This window comes from Mus pahari, chromosome 4 (assembly GCF_900095145.1).
Source record: "Mus pahari chromosome 4, PAHARI_EIJ_v1.1, whole genome shotgun sequence".
Taxonomy (NCBI): Eukaryota; Metazoa; Chordata; class Mammalia; order Rodentia; family Muridae; genus Mus; species Mus pahari.
Genome location: NC_034593.1, coordinates 79,185,412 through 79,197,137, shown reverse-complemented (window position 1 = coordinate 79,197,137; position 11,726 = coordinate 79,185,412). Strand labels below are relative to the sequence as shown.

General features: G+C 40.7%; 1 protein-coding gene and 1 non-coding gene across 3 annotated transcripts in view; both read right to left on the bottom strand.

The window, feature by feature from the left end:
- The window catches only part of Khdc4 (KH domain containing 4, pre-mRNA splicing factor), a 26,139-nt gene that overhangs the window by 9,770 nt on the left and 4,643 nt on the right, over positions 1–11,726 (bottom strand). For both annotated transcript variants that reach the window (XR_003843693.1, XM_021195559.2), the window contains exons 5-10: positions 9,689–9,741; positions 9,237–9,400; positions 6,597–6,808; positions 4,107–4,167; positions 2,994–3,051; positions 2,510–2,763 (exon numbers count right to left, since the gene is read on the bottom strand). Coding sequence is in view for 1 of the 2 variants with exons in the window: in XM_021195559.2 (XP_021051218.1) it covers positions 2,510–2,763; positions 2,994–3,051; positions 4,107–4,167; positions 6,597–6,808; positions 9,237–9,400; positions 9,689–9,741 (802 nt within the window). In the remaining variant the exon portion in view is untranslated. The remainder of the gene's footprint in view (positions 1–2,509; positions 2,764–2,993; positions 3,052–4,106; positions 4,168–6,596; positions 6,809–9,236; positions 9,401–9,688; positions 9,742–11,726) is intronic.
- LOC115063902 lies at positions 8,552–8,679 on the bottom strand. Its single transcript, XR_003843770.1, has one exon.

Genomic DNA, 11,726 nt, shown 5'->3' with positions numbered 1-11,726 from the left:
AAAAAAAAAAAAAAAAAAAAAGAATTCCCCGGCCCCCTAAACTCAAGAATTTCAAAATTAAGGACATTTTATTTTTGAGCTCAAAAAGATCTTTTTACTAGGTGACAGGTTATTTAGAAGTACCTGAGAAATAATCATAGATCCTTAAGGAGAAAACGATTGAGCTTTCTGTGAAAAATGTTAAAGAAGTCAAAGCCTATCACAGAAGAATTTGTTGGAAGACTTAGATGGTTGGTGTAACAGATTTTAGCCTGTACCAAAAAGTTATTTTAGGAGAAAATGTTCAAATAATAAAATTTCTACTGAATGCTTACCCCCCTTGGGCCTCCAAAAGAATCTGAGAAATGTATTACTTTTAGATTTTAATTTACTTTTTTTTAAAATTTTCATCTTAAGCCTATTTACATTTTTATCATTAAAGATTTTATTTCCTAAGAATATGAATTTGAAAAATGAAGTTTTATTAATATAAAATTTCTTATTTTGTTAAGGCTGGTGCTCTTCAACTGACAAAGCTACAGTTAGTTTGCATTAACCACTAAACAGTTAAAATGTCATATGAAACATTATTTCTGAGGATTTTTGAGGACCATCTATTAACTGTACCTGACTTAGCTACAGAGTGAGTTCCAGGACAGCCAGGGCTATACAGAGAAACCCTGTCTCGAAAAAACAAAATACAAAAAACAAACAAAAAGTTCATGCTTGTAGAAGTCAAAGTAAAACAGCTGTCTTTTGATGGCTGTAAGCATAGTTCTGAGCACAGTGAAAAATTTGAGCATTTGCAAAGTCTCTTACCTTACATGCCTTAGCTATTTTTTTTTTTTTTTTTTTTTTTTTTTTTTTTTTTTTTGGTTTTTGGAGACAGGGTTTCTCTGTGTAGCCCTGGCTGTCCTAGAACTCACTTTGTAGACCAGGCTGGCCTCAAACTCAGAAATCTGCCTGCATCTGCCTCCCGAGTGCTGGGATTATTGGCATGCGCCACCACCGCCCGGCTTTTTTGGCCTTTCGAGACAGGTTTTCTCTGTGTAGCCCTGGCTGTCCTGAAACTCACTCTGTAGACTGGGCTGGCCTCGAACTCAGAAATCCNCCTGCCTCTGTCTCCCAATGCTGGGAGACAGCCTGCGCCACCACACCTGGCTTCAGATTTTTTTTTTTAATTTGGGTGCAAACTCTAGTCTTCTTATTTCTATGATAGTTACTTGACTGCCTGCCTTCCAGTCCCTGAAATCTTTATTGCTGAGAAAAGAGCAGTCAAAGTGGAGCATAAGTGTCAGGTGTGTCATTCTAGCACATGGAAGGTGAAGACAGGAATTTCAGGCATTTAAGGTCAACATGGATTATATAAGAACACTTCAAAATCATGAGTTTTCCCAGGGGGAAAGGCGCTTGGCACCGCAACTGATGTCCTAAGTTTGGCTCTGGAACTTAGTCTGGAGCTCATATGAATGAAGGAGAAAGAACTCAACTCTACTTTTATTTTTTGGTGGTTTTTTGAGACAGGGTTTCTCTGTATAGCCCTGGCTGTCCTGGAACTCACTCTATAGACCAGGCTGGCCTCCAACTCAGAAATCTGCCTGCCTCTGCCTCCCAAGTGCCGGGATTAAAGGTATGCCCCACCATGCCCGGCTTTCACTTCTACTCTTATACATTGTCCTGTGACCTCCTCACCTACACGGTGGCATGCATGCGCACATCAATCCATATAATAAAAAATAAACATGAGCTAGAGAGGTGGCTCAATGGTTAAGAGCACTTGGTGCTCTTTCAGTGACCCCATGTTTAGTTTCCAGAAACTACAACTATAATCTCACATGCACCTACAACTCCAAATTTAGGGGATCTGACCCCTCTTATAGCTGCTACAGCACAAATAAACATGTGGTGCATGCATGTGTGTGTATGTATGTATATGTGTACGTGTACACACATATACACACAAATATACATCAAAAAGAGAAGACTCATTTAGATCCAACAACTAAGAGGTATGTGCTGTATGCCAGCCTCTTTGCCTTTGAAAACTTTAGACCACAAAGCTAAGAACAGGGAACTAACACTAACCTGCCACTCACATCATAATTAGAGAATACAGTCACATTCATTAGATGTTTTGCTTTTGTATAGCAACAAGAGTACTTAAAATCACATTCATTAGCTGTTGTCTACAGCTTTTGCACAGCAACAAGAGTACTATGACAGAGGCTATAGACCTCGACCCCCCACAGTCTAGAACATTTGTCATTTGTGCTTTATAGAAAATCTGCCAATGTCCCCATTTGATACAGCTAATTAGGGGTAAGACATGTGAAACGAATTAAAAACTGTGGAAATGAGAGGACATATCCCAAAGTCCTCAGTGAGTTAAGAGTTTTAATATAGGGACACGGAAGACTGCAGGGCAAAAAAAAAAAAAAAAAACAAAATAGAACTAATTTCTAGAAAGCACCCTTTCCTCAGTTTTTTTCCTAAGTTCAATAATAGCGTATTATATATCCTGGCATCCTACCTGTCCAGTGCTAGCTGGAGGTTGCACTTGTGTTATCGGATACTGTGTTGGCACAGGTGGGACTCCAGTAGGCAATGCTGGCAAGACTCCAGGTGCCAATGAAACAGCTGGTGGCACTATGCTTGGTACTCCGTAGGGAGGCTGAACTGGCTGCTGAGGAGGGGGAACAACAGGGTAACCAGACTGATAGCCATTGGATGGATAATATGGTGGCTGAGGAGGGATACTACTTATAGCAGAGGGTTGTGTATAGCCTGAGGGGGGAAGAAAAAAAGCGTTTAATCAGCTGCAGCAGAATGAAACATTTTACCTGATTATAAACAACACCTAGGAAGATAAACACCAAGGCAAGAATGGCTTTCCTAATTACCCTAAGCTGAAAGGACCACCACCAGTTCCCTGGCACAACTAGTCTAGCGTCACTGATCACACTTAACCATAAATATCAGTACCAAAATATCTTACCACTTTAAGCCATACATACCTGGTAATGGTACAGCAGTATTAATTTGATTCACAAATCTAGAATACTCAGCATGAACCTAGAAAAATGGGTAAAACACAGTTAATAAAGACCAGTCCCAAGTGACAGGGAATGAAAATGTTTCTACTGATGTCCTGATTCAATGAGTTAAAGGGACTACTAAGCTGTATGTAAATCCCTTACATCAGTAGGAAGCACAATTCTAAACAACCAAACTATTCAATCTGGAGCACAAAGTCATTCCAAGACTCACAGCCAAACATTAAGGGGAGCTTGGGGAATCCTGTGGAAAGGGGGGAAGGACTTGAAGGAGGCAAGGGGTCATGGAGACTACAAGAAGACCTACAGAATCAAAATACCTAAACCCAGAGTGCACAACAGATTGAATTGCCAACTAGAGCACATGAATGGATGGACATGTTTAACATTTGTTCAGCTGGGTCCTAATGTGGGAAAAGCAGTCTGTCTCCGACTACATTACCTGCCTTTGGACCATTTTCCCCTATCTGGGCTGCACTGTCAAGTCTTAGTAGTAGATTCCCCTAGTCTTCCTGAAACTTGGTATTCCAAGGTTGGTTGACATCCATGGGAGGGGAAGGGGGAGGGGAGGGAAGGAAGCTTTGATCAGAATATACCTAACTTAGTAATAATAATAAAATAGACTACAGGTTGCCTACAGCCAATCTTATAGAAAGGCATTTTCTAACTGAGGCTTGCTCTCTCTGATGACCCTAGGTTATCTCGAGTTTATATACAATTAGCCACAGTCAACATCACTGCATGTAATGTTGATCTACTCTCTCACATCATGTGTTTCAGAGAGCTCACTAAAGTTAATACAATTATAATACATCTTTTTGTTTTGTTTTGTTTTGAGACAGGGTTTCTCTGTATAGTCCTGGCTGTCCTGGAACTCACTTTGTAGACCAGGCTGGCATCGAACTCAGAAATCGGCCTGCTTCTGCCTCTCAAGTGCTGGGGTTAAAGGCGTGCATAGCCTTATCTTAATTTACATTTTAAAGACCATGTCAAAGTTCAGTCTAGTTACAGGTCACTGCTAGAATTCACAACTGCATACCCAGACCCTGATTTCAATCACACCAGCAAACTCACTGTTTGTAAGAGATTCTCACAGAGCTTCTTGGCAGCAGCCAGGCCTTCAGGTTTGGGATGACTAAAAATAAGAATAAACCACAAAATCAAGAGCAAAGTCAGTCTTTTTTTTTTTTTTTTTTTTTTTTTTTTTTTTTCAAGACAGGATTTCTCTGTGTAGCCCTGGCTGTCCTTGAACTCAGAAATCGGCCTGCCTCTGCCTCCTAGGTGCTGGGATAAAGGTGTGCGCCACTACCACCCGGCCAAAGTCAGTCTTATTTTATGCTAGTGTACATACTTACTTTGGTATATTCATTAGAGTTCAAATCTAGCACTATGAAATCATTTAAATAGAACATAAAGATAGGCGAGTTGTTTTTTTGTTGTTGTTTTGGTGGCTGAGACAGGGTATCAATCACTATGTAGCTCTGGCTATCCTAGAAATGTGTAAATTAGGCTAGCCTGAAACACAAAGATCTACCTGCCTGTCTCTCCACCATTTGCTAGGATTAAAGGGATTTGTCTTCCCCTACCTCATTCCCATTTGCAACATAAGTCTTTTAAGTTAACTAATATACCACCGCTACAAATATTTTATAGCACCAATTCTCTGGATAATGGTTCTTTTGACATAAAGAGACAATGGGAGTACTGGAGAAATGGTTCAGCAATTAAGAGCAGTTATTGGTCTTCTAGAGGAAGATTTGATTCCCACCACCTATATATGTTAGCTTAAAACCACCCATAACTCCAGTCACAGGAGACTCGGTATCCTCTTCTGGCCTCTTCCTACACACAGTACACACACCGTATACACACTTTTAAACACATACAAATAAAACAGAGAGAGGAGGAAGTAGAGAGAAACAAATTCCGGAGTCACTTGTAATCTCAGCACATAGGGATAGAGACAAGATCAGAAATTCAAGGTCACCCTGGACTGCACAATGAATTCAAGATCACTATAGTCTACATGAAACCCTGTCCAAAATATTAAAACAAAATACAAAAAGCCAGGTCTGGTGATACATGCCTTTAATCCTAACACTCACTCAGGAAACAGAGGCAGGTGGATCTCTGAATGTGAGGCCAGGCAGAGATCCAGTCTTGAAAATAACATTTCCCAACACCCTCTTCACCCCAGCAAACACCACAGCAGCATCAGGTTTACATCATTGTCACTATAGGCATGGTCTGAGAGGTAGAATAGCGAGAATGCTTGCCTCACACTTATGGAATCCCTAGATTCAAACCTTAGGACCACACTTAATAATCGTAGACTAAAACAACCTAAACACTTGAATGCTAAAGCCACTACTAGCTCTTCTAATGCAGCCTTTATAATTTCATTGTTAAAATGTTTTCCCCTTATTTGTACTCTGTGTACATAGGTATTTTGCCACTGTGTATTAAATGAGCCCAAGGTGGAAAAAGTGGATGCCCTGGGTCTGGAGTTACAGACTGGTATACTGCCATGTGGGTGCTGGAAATATGACTCACATCCTCTGAAAAAACAGCACATGCTCACTGCTGGGAAACCATCTCCTCAGCTCCGATAACTCATTATTTTTATTAAATAATTATAATGCTACCCTCCCCGTGTTTCTTAATTCCTCATGTAGGTTTTGGGGGTTATTTTTTTCAGGAGGTCTCAAGAGACCTAGGCAGGCCTCATAATCATTATGAACACAAGGACAACTGTAGTGACAACTCTGGAATTTTGGGCTCTTTAAAAAACACAGAAATATTATAAAAATGTTTTTGTTTTAATCCCAGGTGTGAAGATATGGGGCTTCTTCAGTCAGTACAGCAACACTGCCTGCCTGCCTGCCTCATGCTCTAGCAGAGGCTTGGTTTTGCCAGTTGTAGACCCTTTCTGGGACTGTGCGATTTAGGACTGAGAACTTTTCAGAGGGTCTATAAACTCAAGAGCCCTGATAGGCAGGGTCGGTGGTTGTTGGTCCTTTAGGAAGAGGCTGATTACAGTTTGCTACTAGTTATGGTCAAAGAAACAAAAGGAAAGACTTAAGATTTAGAGAGCTCTTCTCTTTCCTATCTATTGTTAGGGGGTGTAAGGGGGTGGGGATGTGGGGGGGAAATAAAGAGTAGAAATAAGAAAAACCCACAAAGTAGCAAAATCCAGCTACAAATGACCTTGTAACCCTGATTCTCCAGTCCCACATTTGCATGCAAGGATAGCAGGCTTTAATCACATCAGATTTCACACTATTATCACATTATTCATTTTTCTTCTTTTTTTATTTATTTATTTATTATATATAAGTACACTAGCTGTATTCAGACACTCCAGAAGAGGGAGTCAGATCTTGTTACGGATGGTTATAAGCCACCATGTGGTTGCTGGGATTTGAACTCCGGACCTTTGGAAGAGCAGTCGGGTGCTCTTACCCACTGAGCCATCTCACCAGCCCACATTATTCATTTTTCAATGAACTATTCCAGCCTGTAATTACTGAGAAAGATTTCTATGTCCTCTGCTTTTATCCATACCTGATATAAATATACATGGGTTCAAAAGCCTCTCGGCCTGACGCTGGCTCAATGCATCCCGAGCCTTTGCCTCGTAGAAAGACTTTGGCACCAGTTTCAATTTGAATGTGTTGCAAATAAGAGCAGCCTGGACCTTCTACTTTCTCTTTAACATTAAAAGTGGGCACCGCATGTTCTAGACCCACAAATAGTTTATCTTGAACATAGTGCATCTGTAAGGGAACAGAGTATTTTGATTAGTAAGAGAAAAACAATAATGAAATAATCTTGTAGAAAACTATTCTACAAAGCAGTATAACCCTCTATACTCTTAGGATACTTCCACATGAATCCTTGAAATTTTCTATCATCATCTCCAAGGTTTGCTTTGGAGACATGGTGTTGCTATACCTCAGCTGTTCTGAAACTCACTATAAAGCCTAGGTTGGCTCTATAACCTCCTCTTGACTCAGCCTAAAGAGGTCTAACAGTGGTATCTTTTATGCCACGTTGGCCAAGGCTTGACTTGCAAGTGTGAATATTGTTAACTGGACTTATCTGGCAAGAGGAAGTTTTACTTTTAAGAACTGCCTCTATCAGACTGGCTTATAGGTGTGTCCATAAGACATTTGATTGTTAATTGGCCAAGACCGCCCAAACACAGGCAGGCAGGGCACAACAAAAAACAAAAGTCGCCAATGCCAGTGAGGTGGCACGTGCTTTTAACACAACCCTAGAGAAGTAGAGTGGATCTCAGATTTATTTTAAAGATTTTTTTTTTAAAGATCTATTTTATTATTATATCTAAGTACACTGTAGCTTTCTTCAGACACACCAGAAGAGGACTTCAGATCTCATTATGGATGGTTGTGAGCCACCATGTACAAGTTGCTGGGATTTGAATTCAGGACCTTCAAAGAGCAGTCAGTGCTCTTAACCAGTGAGCCATCTGGGCAGCCTGAATCTCAGATTTTTGAGACCAGTCTTGTCTACATAGTGAGGTCCAGACAGCTAGGGCTACATAGTGAGACCATGTCTAGGGGCAGTAGGGGCAGGCAGGGAGCTGAGCTTTCCAGTGTTGTTGACACCCTCCTTTTAAGAACATGCCTCTCGCTGGGTATGGTGGCGTACACCTTTAATCCCAGCACTCGGGAGGCAGAGGCAGGCGGATTTCTGAGTTCGAGGCCAGCCTGGCCTACAAAGTGAGTTCCAGGACAGCCAGGGCTATACAGAGAAACCCTGTCTCAAAAAACTTAAAAAAAAAAAAAAAAAAAAAAAGGTGGGAGAGGGGGATCAAAAGTTTCTGGTCATCCTTTGTTACACAGAGAATAGCCAGCCAGGAGCCCCTAAGACCTTATTTTGTTTCCTGGCTGTCCTGGAACTCGTTTAGTAGACCCGAGAGATCCACTTGCCTCTTTCCAAGTGCTGGATTAAAGGCATGCCACCACATACCAGTCTTGCTCTAAGACCCTATCATAATGAAGTTTTATATTATAATGAACACTTAATGTGGAACTGGGGATATATCAGGCAGCAGAGTAGTATCCCAACATGCATAAACCCTGGCTTGACATCTGCACTGCATTAAAAAAAAAAAAAAAAAAAGCATGGTAGCACATACATATTCTAGCACTCATGAAGTAGAGGTAGGAACACCTGAAGTCAAGGTTACTGAGGCTAGTCTGAGGTACATGAGAAGAACTTATGGCGTTTAGGGGAAAGAGTACTTGCCAAGCATATTCTAAGCCCTGCTCTACCAAATCAGCACCACAAAACCTAAAATTCTTCATGTTTATGTACCTATCTTACCTACAAAATAATAATTCTAGTCAGTAAGATATTTGAACAATAACACATACACACACACACACACACACACACACACACACACACACACACACGCGCGCACCCACCCAGCACACCCACTTCTATGCAATTTATGCTAAATTAAATGAAAACTAGCAAAGCATGCTGCAAAATGTTGGGTAGTACAGTGAGCCCTGTGGTTTTCTCCAGAACGGGCTGCTCTCTCCACCCCTTTGTCTAGGAGGAGCGTATCAGCAGAGTCTTGCTTCATCAGACTCAGCCTTCTTGATCCTCCAGTTACCAAGCTTTCAAATGCAAATTATGACTGTCCTCCCACTATACAATCTGTATGCCCTTTAATCTAGCAACCCCCTCCATTTTAAAGTCCCATACATATTAAGGTAAACATTTAGGTGGCATTGGTCCATAATATTATAAACTACTTATAGCTTACACACTTTTAACTTCAAATCCCAGATAGTCATAAATACAAAACAAAGACCCTGCTTCAAGAAAAAAGAAAGAAAGAAAGAAAGAAAGAAAGAAAGAAAGAAAGAAAGAAAGAAAGAAAGAAAGAAAAAGAAAGAAAGAAAGAAAGAAAGAAAGAAAGAAAGAAAGAAAGAAAGAGAAAGAAAGAAAGAAAGAAAGAAAGAAAGAAAGAAANAGAAAGAAAGAAAGAAAGAGAAAGAAAGAAAGAAAGAAAGAAAGAAAGAAAGAAAGAAAGAAAGAAAGAAAGAAAGAAAGAAAGAAAGAAGCAGGTAATTCTCAGGTTGGAACTTCAGAATTGTTTTTCTTCCTATGTATTATCGTACAAAGTCATCTTTGTAGCACTAACAATCTCTTGCCAAAACCTACTCCAGACTGGAAGGCAGGCTTCTGGTTACTAGCAGGTGATAACTGAGCAATGGGAGCTGGTTGGTGATAGACAGTGACTGTTGCTCCATTAAAAGTTGGACTGGTCCCTGTGGCAGCCTTCACCACTCCATTGGTTATTATTTCTTTGATTCGGTTTACAGCTCCTAGGGAAAAATTACAGACCGTAAGATACCACACAAGGGATGGAAATACAGCTCTGTCAATAGAGTAGTTACATTGTATAATACTGTATAAAGTAACTATACCAAAGAATGAATTGACTAATGCCCAATGTGCCATTATATAAACCTCAATTCAATTTCTAAATTTCACAAATATCCAACTCTCAACTCTATAAAGTTCATAAACAGCAGTTAATCAAGGACAATAAGTGATGATGTCAGTTTTGTATTTTGCTTTGCAAGAAGTCACACAAGCCAAAAATTACTTACTGTCTACTAATTCTCGTGTCTGTCCCTGAACATGAAGATACAATGGACGGTCTCTGTAAAAAGAAATATGAAAGATTGATCCCAGAGCCAGGGAGATAAGACTAGTTGGTAAAAGAAAAAAAGACCTGAATTTGATTCCCTAAAGCCCATTTTTTAAAAAGCCAGGTATGTAATCCTAGTACTGAGTAAGTAGAGAAAGGAGAATTCCCTGAGTTCACTGCTCAGTCAGCTTGACCTACTTAATGAGTCCAAGGCCCATAGAGAACCTGACTTTAAAAATGTCTACTGGAACCATGCACAGTAGTGCACACACTTAAATCCCAGCACTCAGGGGCCAAAGGCAGAAGGATCTCAAGTTTGTGACCAACCTGGTCTACATCCTATGTTCCAGGACAGCCAGAAAGAACTAGGTAGACCATGTAGCAAAAAGAAGAAAGGGGGGAGGGGAGCTGCTGGGGATGGAGAGATGGTGGTTACAAGTAATTCCTGCTCTTGCAGAGAACCTCAGTCTGGTTCTTTAAAACTGAAGGCAAAGCACCAAAATAAACACATTTAAAAGCAAAGAAAGAGCTCCAGAGGAACAACCGAGGCTGTCCCAGGCTTTCCACCCATGCATGCACACACACGCGCGCGCACACGCGTGCGCACGCACACAAACACACACACAAACACACACACACACAAAGGCTGTTCTCCAAACTGGGTGGTGGGGGTCGTGGTGCACACCTTTAATCCCAGCAGACATAAGAAGGATCTCTGAGTTCGAGGACAGCCTAGTCTAAGGCTACAAAGACAAATCCTATCTCGAAAACAAAAAAACAAAAAGGCTGATTCCTAACTGGCCAAAACCTAGAGTTAAATGGATCATGAATTCTATTTTGCAAAACTTAACAGAAGCCATCAGTTAATTTCTAAAAACAGATTGAGGAAGTAGGAATGGAACTTCCATAGTAAAGCACTTGCCTAGCATGGTTCAGGCCCTAGCATGGTTAAATCCCCAGTGCTGCATAACGTGGGTATAACCAATAGGTACCTGTAATGTGAAGTAGAGGCAGGAGGATCAGAAGTTCGTGGTCATCAAAGCCAGGCTAAGATACGAGATCCTTATCAAACCCGCCCAAATAAAACAAAAAAGCGTCAGTTTTAAAAATCTGCTCTCTAATTTTCTTGCTATTTCCATCTTGAGGCAGAGTCTCCTTAAATACCCAAGACTGGCCTCAAACTCATGGCAATCTTCTTGTTTCCACTTCTCCAATGTCAGACTACAAATATCCTCATTGTTCAAGGTCAATTGGTGCTGGGTTTTGCAATATATACCTCTATTCCCAGTTACTACTAAGAGACAGGAAGACTACAATTTTGACATCAGCCTCAGCAACTCAGCAAAAATATCTGAAAATAAGAAAAGAGACTGAGCTAGTCATGGTGGGATACCTTTAGTCTCAGGATTGAGAGGTAGAGGAGGCAGCAGACCCGAGTACAAGGCTAGCCTGGTCTACAACGCTAAGTTCCAGGATAACCAGAGTTACAGAGAAACTGTCTCAAAAAACCAAACCACCAACAACAACAACAACAAAACAAACAAACAAACATCAAACCAACAAAACAAAACAAAAACAAAATCAACAACAACAAACCCAGACAAACAAAAAAAAGAGACTGGAAAGATAAACAGTTAAGAGCAGTTGCTGGTCTTGCAGAGGTCCCAAACTCAATTCCCAGCAGTGTTAGCAGACTGCTCAAAACTGCCTATGACTCTGGTTCTAGAGAATCCCTATTTAGTCCTTGTGGAGACTTGCACACATGTGGTGCACAGACCAAGACAAGCAGGTAGGTACATGTATATATATAAAAAATTCAAAACAAGAGCCAGGTCTGGTGGTTCAAAACTATAACCCTAGCACCTGAAAGGCTGAGGCAAAAAGATCACCATCTGTTTCAGGACAACTGGACAACAAAGTGAACCTATTTTTTGGGGGGATTTTTTCGAGAGAGGGTTTCTCTGTGTAGCCCTGGCTATCCTGGAACTTACTCTGTA